General features: G+C 37.4%; 1 protein-coding gene across 1 annotated transcript; it reads right to left on the bottom strand.

Annotated features, from left to right (window-relative positions):
* Nucleotides 1-9,233: 9,233 nt before the first annotated feature.
* psme1 (proteasome activator subunit 1) lies at nucleotides 9,234-16,511 on the bottom strand. The gene is made up of 11 exons (XM_017715977.2): nucleotides 16,307-16,511; nucleotides 16,095-16,127; nucleotides 15,922-15,984; nucleotides 15,733-15,834; nucleotides 15,541-15,595; nucleotides 14,591-14,691; nucleotides 14,379-14,447; nucleotides 14,184-14,251; nucleotides 12,859-12,913; nucleotides 10,025-10,111; nucleotides 9,234-9,905 (listed from the first exon to the last, which is right to left on the bottom strand). Exons 1-11 carry the CDS (start codon nucleotides 16,343-16,345, stop codon nucleotides 9,825-9,827), a joined length of 753 nt encoding a protein of 250 aa, XP_017571466.1. The 5' UTR covers nucleotides 16,346-16,511; the 3' UTR covers nucleotides 9,234-9,824.
* Between the last annotated feature and the right edge of the window lie 316 nt (nucleotides 16,512-16,827).

The following is a 16,827-nucleotide window of genomic DNA, read 5'->3' as shown; positions in this document are numbered from 1 at the left end:
ACCCGGGAGGAGACCCTGGGGAAGACCCAGGACATGCTGGCGTTACTATATTGCCCAGCTGGCCTGGGAATGCCTCGGAATCCCCCCCAGGGAGATAGTGGAAGTGGCTGGGGAAAGGGAAGTCTGGGCCTCATTGCTTAGGATGCTGCCCCTGCGACCCGAACCCCGGAGAAGCAGAAGATGATGGATGGATGGATGGATGGATGGATTCTTTCCTGTACATTTACAACAGTCCCTTCCATATGCTGGGCAGTTCCTGGGTGAATGCCTTGTGCCACACTTTTCCACAGTTCTTCTGCTTAAGTTTACTTTAGCTTTTGTGACCTTCTGCACAGCATCTACTCCTGCTTTTTCTGTTTAATTTTTTATTTTAATGTCTTTAGCTGAATCTTGGCATTTTCTGATGCCTGGCATATCTGAATAGCTTTTTTCAAAAGGCTGGTCCATTTCTTTTAGCAAGTGCATTCTCACTTTTTTGTCGCATATTCTGATCTTTAATCATGGAGTCACAGAGTGTACCAAAGTTATAAGTCTGACTTTTTAGTCTGACGTCAGTCACATAGTGTTCAACTGATTCAATTTTCTTTGCAAACAGTTTTTTAAGACATACATCTCATAGGTCTCGTTCTTTCTCGGCATGCAGCATTTGTCAATTTATTCCATCACTGCTGAAACTTGACAAAAGAATTGTACATTTTGAGTGCATTTCGACCCATCACTGTTAGCAACAGTGTTATCTTTTGCTAGTCCTCTTTCCCTTCCAGAGCAAGCAGATAGAGCTCAAAACTCTGTCAATTCCCTGTCATTCCCTGTCAATTTCAACAATTCTGGTCGTTTGATGGAATTCACGCCTAGGCACATTTTTTAACAACTCCTGGTATCATGTTTTGAAAACGTCCGAACACTCTTATTTCAGAATGTAAAGGCACATTATTTATTCTTAGTATTGCTGCACATAGAACCAAAATGCATTACTGCCACTTAGTGGCTAATATCAGTACACCTTCTGCATTAGATTAACCTGCTGTTGATAAGCAAACATCAGGGGCTCCAGGAAAGAGCAGAACAGAGGTCCGAGATGTGACACTAGTCTCTCCAAGACTTTCATGATGTGGGATGTTTTCCACAGCACTGGCACACACCCTTGTTTAAGGTTCCAGTTAAAGCGATGCTGAATAATCCCACATAGCTGAGGGGAACAAAGCTTCAGGGCTCGCAAGCAGATCCCATCTGGTTCTGGCTAGTTGTCCCTCTGTGCACTCCTTAGTAATTCCTTATCCCTCAAACTTAAATGGCAAAGGAAGTGCTTCATGTAATTTTAAGAACAGTTACAGTGCCTCCCAGGCAGACAACAATGTATAAATATTGTAAGTCTAGTATAAATAGTATTAGACAACTATTTCTCTTTTAGAAATACAATTTAAATTACTCTTGCTACATGTGCAAATTGCTGTCAGCCTGGCAGACTTCTCTGTATTATTAATCAGCCTTGCAGGGTTTTGCACAAGTTACCACTCTGGGACATGCCTGTTTATTACTACCAGCCATTTTTTCTCCTCAGTTTAATCACGCCCAATTCCACACGCTAATTAGTTCTCATCCAATCACACAATACTACCAGTGCTTGAATGATGAATACTAGTACATGCTACCTGCGAGCCATGTGAAGCTGGACACCAAACTCCTGCTAATGCAACATCATTTAACAGCTTGACACTACCCAACCATGTTGCGTTAAGTGATGTAAGACTTATTTTGTAACATCAGCTAACAGATGCCCATGCTGAGTGTGGGAAGGAGGTCATCTTAACAGTACTTAACAGCTGCAGAGACTTCCTTTCTTATTAGCCCTAGAGCCATCATCAGTTTTTTGAAAGCTTTATTCATTTATTGCCATCAGCTTTAGAGGCTTGAAGGTCATTCTTATCAGCCTCCTAAGTATTTATCAAATATTGTCTGCCTAAGATATCCTTGGCTTTATTAACCAGCCTTGTAGGGATATAAGTTCTAAGTTGGAAGGTATCCATTTTGTTGTTTATCATCTTACCGTATAAGGCTGTCAGATTTCAGTTTCTTGTCGTCAGCATTGGAGGCATTTAATTCATTCTTATCAGCCTCCTAAATATTTGTCAATTGTTATCAACCTGAGAGAGTATTTGCATCATTAACTAGCCTTGCAATCATATTAGTTCTCTACTAGAAAGTATCCATTTTGTCATTTATTAGCCTTTGAGACATCTGGCACTTAGCATGAGAGAGCTCCTTTCTTATTAGTACTGGACCTATTATTAGTTATTATGAGCCTGTCACATTACAATTTATTGCCAGTAACCTTAAAGGCTTTTGGTTAATTCAAATCAAGCTTGTAAATATTTGTCAAATGTTATCAGCCCGAGAGACCCTTTTAATCATTAGCCTGCCATGTAGGTACACAATTTCTCTCACAGAAAGTATCTATTTTGCTGTTTATCAGTCTTCAAGGCATCTGGCACTATCAGCCTGATATAATAAAGCTTGGCCACTTTCAGTTTATTGTATATAAGAATTTGTCAATTTAGAAGTTTATTAGTCTTTGAAGCACCTGGTGCTTGATATCAGCCTAAGAGGCCTCCCTTTTTTCTTAGCAACTCTGTGATAAGCAATAAATTGTGAGAACAAGACTGGCATTCAGTTTGTTGCTGAAGTTAGCCAATGTTAGTGTAACGTGTGGACAGAATAGCAGTGAAATATGTGTGAAATATTCCAGTGCTAACGTTAATCTAATATAAACTTTACCTAGCTAATATGCCACTACTGAGTGGGATATGCCACTACCAAGCAAAATATGCCACTACTGAGCAAAGTATCCCACTGCTTAATGAAATATGCCAGTAAATGAAACATGGTGAAATATGCCACTGCTCAGTGAAATATGCCACTGCTGAGTGAAATATGCCACTGCCTAGTGAAATATGCCACTGCGAAGAGGAATACACCACTACCAAGCAGAATATGCCACTTCTGAGCGGAATGTATGTGTATCTATGGGCATATACTGGAATATGCCAGTGGCACAATAAATATAATTTCCTTTCATGCAGAAAAACATGCCAGTCCACTGAATGCTGCTATCCACTTTCCAGCATAATGCTCTAAACTTTATGGATTATTTTCCCCATCTCATTATTACAATAAACGTGGTCATATTTTGAGACTGTGAGGGTCAACTATTTTTGAGCTGATTTTCAGAAAAGTTTTGTTTCAGGTTTCTTCAGTCACATGTCAGTTTTTTTTTTTTTTTTGCACAATCTGCTGTTATTGAGCCCATCCAATATGAATTGTGAAGATAGTTTCAAAGGACATGACTTTACAAGTATTTGGTCCCCTCATTGTAGCTCAAAATTATGTAAGAACTTAAAAGTTCTTTCAGAGGAAACATGTCAAATATGCTAAATCAGACATAAATGTTACATCCATCCATCCATCCATCCATCCATCCATCCATCCATCCATCCATCTATTTTCTAAGCCGCTTCTCCGTCAGGGTCACGGGGGGATGCTGGAACCTATCCCAGCAGTCTTCGGGCGGAAGGCAGGATACACCCTGGACAGGTCGCCAGTCCATCGCAGGGCAGACAGACAGACAGACACAGACAGTCACTCACACACTCACAGCTAGGGGCAATTTAGCACGTCCAATTGGCCTGACTGCATGTCTTTGGACTGTGGGAGGAAACCGGAGAACCCGGAGGAAACCCACACAGACACGAGGAGAATGTTACATGCCCAGTTTTTGTGCTGATGAAATAAATGGCATTTGGGTAATACAAAAGGCCTGGAAAGGACGATCAGTACCTATTCATGTACAGCAGAAAGCTTGGGGAGAATGTTAGAGGATAACTTGTCAGCTTGAGGAGTGCACCCAGTACAACCTGCTAGCTGTAAGGAGTGGGTTGTCCTTTAAGCACTATGAACATGTTTGATCAGTTCAGTACTGTCAATCAAGTGCTCAAGAGGAATGTCTTGAGGAAGCTACACTGACAGAGATGGTAGTCAATAAATGGTTTGATGGGATAAAAAAAATGTTATAAAAGACAGAGAGCTGCCCATGATGCAAGAAAATGTGAAGATACAAATCAGTCTTTGAGCCACAACTTAAACATAGTCATGGGCTTGACACAGTGATGGTAACACATGACACAAGTACATTGCCAAATGGCCTCTATTTTAAACAAAGAATTGTTCAGGACTACTCTAAAAACTAGTTGATTCCTCATTTTGATGCTGGTCATTCTCTTCTACTTTTACCTTGCAGCATAACAGCATAACTGTTCCTTGGTGCAGCTACTGTTCATCCCATTAGACTTCAGGACTTGTCATTTACAGGGATCCCTAAAAAACTTTTAAAAACATTTGGATCTACAGTTGCCCACTCTTTTAGAATTTGGAAGGAGGTGGAAGCAATTATGAGAGGCTCCTTTCCCTGTACTAGCAAAACACCAATACAGGCAATAAGCCATTTTTAAATAAAGCTTGGTCTAAACAAGGCATACCAATCTAAAAGATATTTTTAATGAGAAGGGTTTGAAGTCATTTCAAGATCTCAGAGAAGAGTTTGTCTTGCCTGGTTTTTCATTCTTTATATCTAAGACTGAGATCTGCACTAAAAGCTTAGGGTGTCCCCTGATCCAAACAAATCATTTCACACCGTCTACAGAAATGGATAGATTCTACTGCCTCACTACCACTGCTGTATAGACATATTTGAGAACTTAAAATGATAATTAATAATCAATACACCTAAAGATAGATGTTGCCAGAAATAGTTTCTAACACATTCCAAGAGTGTTTCTTACTTTTATGCAATACTGCCTTTTTATTTTGCTCCTAAAATGTTGTTGTGCTCTAGAACGAGTAGTTGGTGTAAATTTTCTGAGCACAGTGGAAAAAGTGGAAAAAGACTGCAGCATTTTGAGCAGTGCATCAGCTGAGGTGTTGGACCAATTTCAATGACTACAGGGTGCATCTAAATATAAAACGTGGACAGTAAAATACAGTGCAGGAATCAGTTATCATCTAGTAACAACATGAAAGACAATGCAAAATCATTGTGGTTCATAGCAGCTCAAAAGGCTGAAAATGATTAACTTTCATAGGGTCATGGGGGGACACTTCTTGGATCTTTTTTGCAGACTTAAAAAAGACTACAAAAAAATTACAGTGGATTTTAAGCACTGACTATCTGAGGAGTGCTTTCTTAGATCAATTGAACATGTTAAACATGTCAAAGTGAAGAACAGTAACTTAAGTAATATCCAGTTAAACCATTTTCTCACCAGCAAATAAAAGCCAATAATAAGTGCTATAACATTCTAACATACTCATTGCAGCTGCTTATAAATTAACATACACCAGCAGTGGATGTACCCTGAATAGCCGCTACAGCTGACTTCATCCTAATAAATGTTAATAGAATAATGCAGAATTTAACAATGTTTGAGTCTATTACAATGGGTCGGTTAAATTAGTTAACGTTACTTAGAAGAGTGACAATCAAAAAGTTAAGCTAAAGTTACATTTAATGTAATGTTAGCTGTAATAACTTAAAGATTCCTAAAAGGCAGCTGAATGTAACTTAACTCTATAACATGTCATGCTAAAAGTAGCCAACTATATTTTAGCTCAATTAAATGGCTTTTTTGGTTATCTACACTGACTTTTGTATCTAGCAGTACCTGAGCTCAGGACTGTCTTTTTCTCTAACCTATTGGGAACTAGCAAAGATACTTTCTCTAGATAGACAAAGCACTTCTTGTAAGTCGCTCTGGATAAGAGCGTCTGCTAATTGCTGTAAATGTAAATGTAAATGTTTTACGGTTTCAAAATATCTCAATCTGACTGGGTGTTCAGTGGAGCTTTTCATTACTAAGAGGAACTAGAGTTCTGCAATTTGATTGTCTCCTGTAGACAGCTGTGTTAATGCATTGTTTTGGCTACATGGTGTTGCCATACAAGTCAGTCTCGTGAGGTCTGGAAGTGACTTGATGTTATTCCCGTAAGAGAAATGTGGTGCATGAAATATACACGGTTTGAGTTCCTTGTGGCAACCTTTTACTAATAAATACAACACTCGGATTCTACATGCCTCATATTATTGACATCTCCCAAGCGGAGCAGAGCAGTCTGCAGCTTGACCCTTCTCAAGAGCACAGCACAGGGAACAGCACAGAACCTACACACTTTAATGTCACTGCAAAAGTTTATATCAACAAATAAGATGACGTCTTGTTCCGAAACTATGCTACTAATTCAGGTAGAATAAATTACTGTACCGACTCAACTGACTGGCTCAAACCATATCAAGTTCGCTGATGACACCACTGTGGTAGGTCTGATCAGCAAGAATAATGACTCAGCGTACAGAGAGTAGGTGCAGCAGCTAACAGTCTGGTGCAGAACCAACAGTCTGTCTCTGAATGTGGACAAAACTAAGGAGATGGTTGTTGGCTTCAAGTATTGTCCATTTAAAGAATCCAGCCACTATGTTATGATGCAATAGAGGATGATGTTTTTAACGTTCTAAATGTACTGAGCTCACTAAGTGTTCCTGCTACTTAGTTGTCCAGCAAGCTCAACACAACACTATACAATGGGTAAAGAACATTGATGCAGAGATTGGTGTTCAGTTCCTTTCTCCTATTCCTTTAATGTAAAACTGTAAACATGCAAGCCAATGCTTTTTACCTCATACATGTCTCAATGAAGCGCATAATCTTACAGAATATGAATCTCACTTGCATGTTCGACGTGCACCACGTTAATTTTAGCAGCCATTATGGAAGGAAAGAAAGGCCGTTTTTAACTGAAATCTACAAAGCATGTTGCTTGTTCTCATAGGTATACAAATGAGACAAAGTAAAAAACATGTTATACTCATGGGCATTGCTCAACGGTGAAAAGAATACCTTTAAAAACAAAATGATTCTAACTGTGACTTGAACATGAGGTGGCAATGGGCGAACTATGACACTAGTATCCACTATGAAAATCGGGAGAGAACGTAAACCAGCATATTATGACGTAAACAACCCGTAGCAAACAACAAATGAGACCTTCTGATGCATGCACATACTACATTCGAGGTCCACAAAGATAATGACACTTAATTTTGAACCAGCTGCCCATTCTGTGTATCCTGTGCTTCTTCTGCCTTGATCAGGTGCCCACTGGTCATTAGCCTTCTGGACCGGTTTGACCACCATGGAGCTTCTTAGTGTACGACACTGTATAAGCTTCACCTGCATGAACTAACCCTTCTGATTGTACTGCTGCTGCACAGACTCAAACGATCTAATTATAACCATTCCTCCACCTGTTTTTACCCATTTCTCTATTTTAATATTTTATACTAACACTGTTTCTTATCTGGTGTTGACCATTGGCTTGCTCATGGGTGTTTTTTTCTGTAAGCTGCTTTGTGACAACACTTGCTGTAAAAAGCGCTCTATAAATAAACTTGAATAGACTCGACTTGAGCTATTAATTGTATGAGTACATTTTCCTTTGTATTTTGGTTTATTTATTAAAATATTTTAAAACTCAGAAACATTTGAGTAGTCATTTTAGTTGAAAACCCAGTTTTGGTGATCATATTCTACAACCCCAATACCAAAGAAGTTATTATGCTGTGTAAAATGTAAAAAAAATGTAAATAAAAACACAATGCAATGATTTTCCAATCCTATAGACTAAAATCAGAATAAAACAGAGGTTGAAAGTGAGACAATTAACCATTTCATGGAAAGCATTCACTCATTTAGAGCTTGATGGCAGGGACGCATCTCAAAAAAAGTTGGGACGGGGGCATGTTTATCAGTATGTTTCATCGCCTCTTCTTTTGACAACATTATGCAGGTGTTTGGGAAGTGAGGAGTCCCATTCTTGTTTGCTATAGGATTTCAGCTGCTTCAGTTTGGGGTGTCCTTTGTCATATTTTTCATTTTATAATGTGCCAAATGTTTTCAGTGGGTGACAGGTCTGGACTGCAGGCAGGTCAGTTTAGCACCCTAACTTTTTTACTATACAGCCATGCTGTATAGGTGCAGAATGCGGTTTTGCACTGTCTTGCTGAAATAAGCAAGGCCTTCCCTGAAAAAGACGTCTGAATAGCAACATACATATGTTGTCAAAACCTGTATATTTAACCTGTACATGCATCATTAAAAGTGTCTTTACAGATGTGCATACACCCATGCCATGTGCACTAATGCCCCCCCATACCATCATGGATGCTGGCTTTTGAACTGTACACTAATCACAAGCTGAATGGTCTTTAGGCTGGTGGACAAAGTGTCTATTACTTCCAAAAAGAATTTCAAATTTTCATGAATTGGACCACAGGACACTTTTCCACTTCACCTCACTCCATCTTAAATGAGCTTGGGCCCAGAGAAGTTGGCAGTATTTCTGGATACTGTTTACACATGGCTCCTTCTAACATTTATGGATTGCAGGGTGAACTGTGTTCAAGGACAATGATTCCTGGAAGTGTTTCTGAGCCCATGCAGTGATTTCCAGTAGAGAATCAAGCCAGTTTCAATGCAGTGCTGCCTGAGGGCCCAAAGATCACAAGCATCCAATATTGACTATTGGGCCTTGTCCCCTGCATACAGGGATTTCTTCATATTCTCTGAATCTTTTGATGATATAATAATAACTGTAAGTGATGGGATATCCAAAGTATTCACAATTTTATGTTGAGGAGCATTTTTCCCATTTTTCCAATTTTTAGCTGCAGTCACTGTCGTAGTGTCACTAGCTTGTATTATTCTGTTTTAAGTTTGTACTGGAATATTTTTACATAAGATTTATATTTTTTTATTAAATTCTCTAAGACATAAAACACAGGCACATAAAACAAATTTTTGGATCACTTGTCTTAGTGAGAAGTAATTTGTACAGCGTAGATTTTAACATGTTTAAACTGAAATACCTCATCAAAGCATTCAAAATTTGGGAAATGTGTGTTTGCGGTACATGGACATGCACACATTGGACAGTATATCCACTTATCCAGACACCACCACACCAGTGCATATGGTTTAGCTATTTAACTTAAAATTAAATGTTGTTGTACACCTAAATAAATACTGCATCTTGCTATACCTAATAAATAAAATATATCACTTATACATTTCTTTTGAAGGATATTTCAGCCAAAGCACTTTAATGTAGCCAGTACCAGAGAAAGTGGAAAGCTTTTAAATGTCATTTATTACACACTGTTAAAGTAAAATTCTTTTGACTACAAACATCTTAGAAGCTTTTCCTTATATGATATAAAAGCATTTTTGGTCTATATCTATTTAAATTTTTTTTAGCCATATACCACATCATGGAACATTTAGATGGAAGATAACATGTTTATCCAATATTATCTTTTACAGTGGAGGTCTGAGGTTCAGCCAGATACAGTAGGTGTGTAGTTTTTGAAAAAATGTTATATCAATTCAGAAAGCGTGTCTCTGTAAAAAAAAAACAAAAAAAAAAAAAAACTGTAAACCGACAATAGCATATTAATGAAACAGAGTTAACTGATTTCAAAGCTGTTTACCTATTAACTGTGGATTTTGGAGGGTGTCATTCAAAATAACTGAAAAATACCATGTTTATATAATGCTGCTATTTTATTGTATGAATCTGAACAAAATCACCAACTGTACTCAGGAATGAAATTTTAGATTTCAGTACACTGTGACTAAAGCAGAGGAAGCGTCTCAAATGAAATCTGATATGGTATGTTTCTCTTCTTTTCTGTGTTTGTACAACACAGATAGGGTTATCTCTCAGTAGATAAGAGCTTTGCAGTCTCCTCTTGGTTTCTTAATTTTGTCATAGTTCTTGATGATGACATCAAACAACACAGCCTAGAGTTAAAAACAGAAAGAAGTCATCTGCAACAGTCCAAATTTTGGGCATTCAAATTCCACATATGCCAGTAAGAAAATGCCATATAGAGAACCACTGAACATGTTGCTGAACTTACATATATATTGCGGATCTCCAGAACCACAATGCGTAGCTCACAGTACTGGTGTTGATCCAGTTCATAAACAAGCTGTCTATAATCTCCCTGTAACACAACAACAAAGATATATAATTCTAATGTAACTTTTAACAATTTGATGAAAATTTCAAACAAAAGGCTATGCACATTTCTAAAACCTTTTTTGGACCACACAGTCTACAACTATGCAATCTGCATGACCAACATTAAAATCAGTTCTAGCCCTGGAACTTTTAGAATTAGAGGAAGTTCCTCAAACCCCTTTCTATGGCCAGGAAACAGGATCAGAATAGAGTAAATTTGTTATTTTCTGAACAGTGTGAATACTGAAACATTGTTTTCCAAACGCATCTATACCTGAACTCTAGAGTGATCACCACTATAACAATGTAAATGCCTTGCTTTTAAATATGTAAAGCACATAAGCATGCCTTTGTAAATCACTTGTAGTCTGAAGCAGAGGTAGACAATATGGTAAAAAACTGGTGCAATACTTTCAAAGTTTTTATGATACATGTCACATTAATTATGTTTTTTTTCCAGACATCTGATCAGTTGAAACCAAGAAAAAAAAACCCCAGGAATGCTACATTTCAATAAATACTACCAGAAACTGTGAACACAATGATTTTTATTCAGTATTTGACATACTGTTTTGCACCTAATCTTGTTAAATGGGACAATGTTTGCTCTCTTTATACTGGAACATGCCACTGATTAGTGTTCAACAAATACTGACAATATGCATAACAATATGTTCAGAAAAGCACACTGTACTGTATTGTGACACAATTTATCATGATAACGATATATATTGTCATATTGCTCAGCCCTAGTCAAGTTTGTCTAGCAGGGAGCACTAGCAGCACAGAAGTCACCACAGGATACCTTTACATTAACATCTACCAAACGACAAGTGAAGTAGTTTGATGAGTTTATTCAATGTTATATTATTTAATATGTGAGTTTTATTAAAAACAAATCATTTGAATTAAAAAGAGAAAGTAGGTCAAAGCTGCAGCAGACTACATGTATTGATTGAGGGATTGGGGTGGTATAATCAATAATGCTGATTTTGTAACTACAAAATGTGCTAATTATGTTTAGATAATGCCCAGACCTGGTTTATTATAGGGATCGACTGATATGTTTTTTTTTCAGGGATGATACCACTAAGTATTAGTAATTAAGGATACTGACTTAACATAAAAATAATAACAATAGAAATAACATAAATAGCTCTTAAGGACATTTGTTAAAAAACAGCTTTAAATTCCAAAATTACACAATTTTTATAAAAACACATATGTAGTATGAGTCTTTGAAATTGTTGAAAGGGCACACATCAGAAGTGGAGCTTGCCTATTCAGTATATGGATGCAAACGAGAAAACCTAGACACAGACTAAAACTGAACAAAGTCCAAATACTAACCAAATATACAGATTATTTCATTTGGATATTTTTCAAAAACTGCATGTCATGCAATAACAACTGTAGTTGGACATATTAAGTGTATCAGATGTATTCTGAGTTGCATGCTTTGATGGAAAAGCTTGTTTAGTCTACACAGAGTGGTGGAATCTTTGGAAACAGCAAGCTGAAGACATCTGTGCTTTAAAATAGCAAAAATGCAAATGAAAATGTACAGACGTTATGTATTACTTATTTATTAAATGTAAAACGATATATTATTTGATAAATAATTTACCACTTTGTGGAGGCTCTTCAGTATTGTTGGCCACCCACTGAAGAAGCTCCACTGTAGGAGCGCACACATTCTGAATGCGTTCAAACTACATACATAAATAACAGTATATCTGCTCCCTCACACAGAAACCCCACTCTCACCAAACACGTGATGTTTCAGGGAGGGCTTAAGTTGCATGCATGACTCACGTTTTTCTGGCTGGAGTGAGCAAAATTATAAGGAGGTTTATGAGGAGCTAGACCTCTTCCTATTTCACTCGTCACATCAAAAACTTGACCGCAAAATGCCAGTGGGCACTCACGAGCGAGTCCTCGGTGAATGGGGTGATTTGAGCTAAAAACAAAAAGTTGAAATAGTTTCTAATCACTTGCCTAGAACTTCCTTTCATTTTTGAAAGTTTTTATTTCCCTAAAAAAGCTAAGAAAATGTACCTGCATATTTTCTTTTTTCTACAGCAAACTGCTGCTACTGTGTGCTGATTGGTTGGTGAGTGGAACAGCTCATTGTCTATTCGCACTTACTGACATGAATGAGACACCGCTTTGAAATTTTGTACCATCAAAAGCAATGTATGTTGTTCTTTGTTTAGGAAATGAATGTACTGTTTTATATTGAAATGTTGTTTAAGCATTTATAAACTATGATTGTGTTTAAAAGAATCATCTTAACCCATTCACTTTGGACTTGCTCCAGAGCACCCTCAGTGCTTGAGAAACCCAGAAGACATAATAGAGTGCTAATTCTCTTTTGCACAAGTTCAGGGAATGGCGCAGCTTCATTCCCTCCTGTGTCTCATAAAACCAAAATCCAGGTTTGATTGAATTTACTCAACATGGGTGAGACATAGACTACAGAAGTGTGGGTTGGATGTACTGGACGAGTCATCCACATTTCAAGCAATCCAGTAACCCTGTCGGTGGGACATTGGGACAGACTACAGAAGTGTGTTTTGTTGATTGTGACTGCACCATATATGCGCATACATCAGAAAAGCTGCTTTTATCAGACAAGAAGCAAGTTTGTATACTCATTCCAGTAATTGGAAAAATGCTTAATATCAGCTCTGATTATCTCTCTGGCTAGTTTATTATGAAAGTACTAACCACATGTGGCTGTTTGGAGGCCTTGGCTACAGCATCTCCCCTTTCACTGTAATACCTGAACATAAAGAAACAAAATATTAGCCACAGGACAATGTTATAGTTTTTCTCATCTGCTAAGACACATTTCCAAATTCCAGTCCAATTCCAGATCCAAATAATCATACAACATAAAGAATGAAATTCTGCAGGTACACTAATACCACATTTCAAACATTTTATGACTACACACCACATTGTAAAAATGATTTGTAAATCAGACCTAAAATAATGACTTTATGGTAAGAAGCAATAGAACTGGTTTTATTCACCTCAAATAAAGGCTTTAAATGAATATTTTATATCAAATCAACTATAAAATGACTATACAGCAAATTATAAGAATGTTTTTTTCAGTTCAACCTAAAATAATTATTTCATGTGGTAAGAAGCAGTATAACTGTTTTTATTCACCTCAAATAAATTATTTGAATGAATATTTTATATCACATCAATCCCTAAAAACACTTAAAATCAGCTTCTGTCCTGTTATAATTTTTTAACAGTATACAGTACAGCTCACTGGTGAAAAAGGACTGTACATTAAAAAAACTAATACAAAGTACTGTAGTAGCAATTACAGTTACTAAAATAAGGAATAAGAAAACTTGGTACATAATGAATGAAATCACATGCACACTTCTCAGAATCTTTTCTTTGGAATGCAACCACATGAGCTCATCACTTGTAGTGTTCGCCTGGTCAGGCAGTGAAGAAATTGCCCTTTAGTGTGCCTTAAAGATCACAGCAATCCAGTGTACACTTCCTTTACAGTACCTTCCTTCTCCTCCCTTTACACCTCAAGTACTAGTGTAAAGACTGATAATGATTTGTTGGAAATGTTTTATATGTGTAGATATGTCACTTGCAAAATTGTGAAACTATATTTTAGCACCATGATTAAAACCATGATTGCTTTTCAAAGCATAAATCACATCAACTCTGTGCTGTTTGTACAACTTTGCTTAAATTTTTGCTTCCATAGTGTTTATAAATGGACAGCTCATGCAAGTTCAAATTTGGATGTCTTAAGTGTCTTTCTAAATAGTGTGTAAACTGTACTTATGAAGGGATTTGTGTGAAGAGCTTTGCACGGTTTCATAAAATGTATTCTGGCACTTCATGTAATTAGTTCATAAAATCAAATTGAGTATTTAAGTAATTGAGGAATAACTGCATTGCAAATTCAAAAATAGACAGTGAAAGAAAGACTGACATTTTGAACAAATATATTTCCATAAAAGGCAACAGTGTATGTCAAGCTTGTTTGAACGAGAGGAGTGTCTTACTTTGTGATCTGTGTCTGGAATCCTTCGATCTTGGTGCGGGTGTTGGTTAGTAGCTCAAACACCTTCTCCTATGAAATAGCAGTAATGTGATAAAAAAAACACCATATTATACACATAAACATCCTAAAGTGTCCTTAGGCGTGGTGAAATGGGCAAGACAACCACCCTTAGTTTTCAGATCATCAACATACAGACCTGTACAGCCACACCAAAGTTGTTCCCATCCTCAATCCTTGGGATCTGTAGCTGTACCCACATTGACACCTTAACACAAATAATTAAAGAATTAAATTATTAAACAAACTGCTGTTTCTCTCACAATACTGAATAATATATGTAGCTTAGTAAAATTAGTGTACATAATGCACATGACAATTTATTAATACTGTAAATTATAAGTCACTTACTGTGTTGAGCTTTTCCTTCAGTGTCTGAATGTGGGGCTTAATCTCTTTGATGAGATTCTCTATTTTCTCATTGCAGACAATGGGCCCACAGGGAGGACCTCCTGGATTAAGTAAAACACACTTTAATTTAATTTATGTCTTTTAGAATGTTTTCACACTTTTAATGTGCTGATGTCCAGACCAAGATTATTTTTTGCTTTTTTTTTTTTTTACATTGTGTCATTTTCATTTGGTTCAGGTGGTTTCACATTTCATGAGCAAAAATGGACAAGATTATACCTATGGGTGTTTCTGATCTGCCAGTTTGTTTTTTTTTTGGGGTGATTTGTGTCAGTTTGAATGTAATCAATCAGGTCACTGATGCCTGGCCCAACCCATTAAAAAATGTATCATGGTCCACAGTCCATGTCCTAAAATCAAATGCTTATCTGCCATTATTAGCAGCAGCTTGTGCTGCAAGAACGATGTGGATACAAGTGACCTGTAAGAGTCAAATATTAAAATGAGCAGATTGTGTGGACAGTGCTTTCATACTGCTAGAAGAAGTGAAAAGCCCTGAATTCCACTGATTGGTGCAAATCATCAGAAAAATGAGTTCCCACAAGCAGTGAACAGAAGCCAAGATCATTTGGAGGACAACAGTTGAGTTGTTTGGTACACAGGCGAGTACAGGTGTTCATATGTGTCAAAACGAACCAAACTAAAGAAAACATTTGATCAGTCTGCATCCAAAAATGTAGCTGTGAAGCTGGTATCCTGTAAATTTTATAGTTATTTTAAATTTATTTCACAGCTTTTAAAAACTAAACCAATAAAGTGCTCCACGTGTGCACTCTCTTATCAAGGAATTAATATGGAATTTTTCACATATGTGAAAACTAGACATGAGCAAGAACTATTTTAAATTGAAGATTTTGTACAAACACCAACACAGCCAAAGCAAAATTTACCTTCATCCTCATCTTTATCTCCATCGCTGTCTTTCTTTCCCTCCTTTTTTTCTTTCTACAGATAAAGGCATATACAGTATGTATCAAGGCAATATGTAACCTGTTAACTATAACCTATTTCTCTGAGTTTTGTGACTACGATGAAGTGATGTAATCAAATATTAGTATTTTAGTACTGAGAAACCTAATTACCTCAGTTTTCTTCTTTTTCTTAAGTTCCTCCTTGGCAGGATCTGGAATAGGGATGTCCAGTGGAGCCCTGAGAGCAGAAAGGTCCTCGAAAACCAAGAAGGCCTGAAGACGACAACAGATATCTTTACTAATATTGTCACATTAGAAATATGGTATAATCAAAAAGCTACTTAGCCCTGAAGACAATACCTGTAACAAGCTCTCCATCTCAGCAATCATATGGGGGAAGAAAGTCGAGACCAACTGTTCTGCCTATAATAAACCAAAAATATTCACTCTAAAACAGAGCTAAAAGTAGTATCCCAACACACGTTTAGAAGATTCTAGAAACCAAGTAATTCTGGGGGGAACCCAAAGCTCACCTCTTTACCGACTTTCGTTGTGAATCCATCAACCTGTAAAACAAATACTCACATGTAACGCTGTGTAGGCTTACATAGAAAACACAGTCGTCACGCATTTTGACGGGTAAGAAGACGACTAGATAACGCAAAGCAAGCTGTAGCACAAAAAACACGTTTTAGAAAATCCCAGTTTTCAGGCCTACAATGACAAGCGAAAATCTTCCGCTCACCTCTTTCTTTGACGCAGGGCTCATGTCTAAGGAAGTCATTTTTGCAGAGAGATGTATTCAGTTCACTCTTTTCACACTCGTCTTAACTGCCCTGTCGAATTTTGTGAGAAATATACAACAAAAGAAAGTAGTAATGCAGCACTCTTCGATTAAACGACCAAAAGCGTCACAGTCAGCACAAAGTGAAAGTGAAACTGAACCGAACAATATTAATCGGTAATTCCCATCACAGCCGCGCGGGGGGGCGGTGCTTAAAGCGATTGGTTGGAGTTAGCTTTGAGAACAGAACCGGCAAGCTGGAGGGTTTTACTGTGTATACTGCGTATGAAACGAACTACAGACGGCTCGACATCAGGGGCACGTTCAATCTCAAAACGTTGTGCACCGTTTTGCTATGGTTTCTGGGTTAAACGACATGTTTCGTCGAAACGGCTGAACAGCCCAGGGAAAAGCGTTGCAACTACGGCAGCCGAGAAGCTCATAGCAGAGCCGGTTTGTGAGGAACCTGGTCTGGTGGACCC

Source organism: Pygocentrus nattereri, chromosome 3 (genome assembly GCF_015220715.1).
Source record: "Pygocentrus nattereri isolate fPygNat1 chromosome 3, fPygNat1.pri, whole genome shotgun sequence".
NCBI lineage: Eukaryota > Metazoa > Chordata > Actinopteri > Characiformes > Serrasalmidae > Pygocentrus > Pygocentrus nattereri.
The sequence above is the reverse complement of the archived record's forward strand: the minus strand, read 5'-3'. Positions and strand labels throughout refer to the sequence as shown.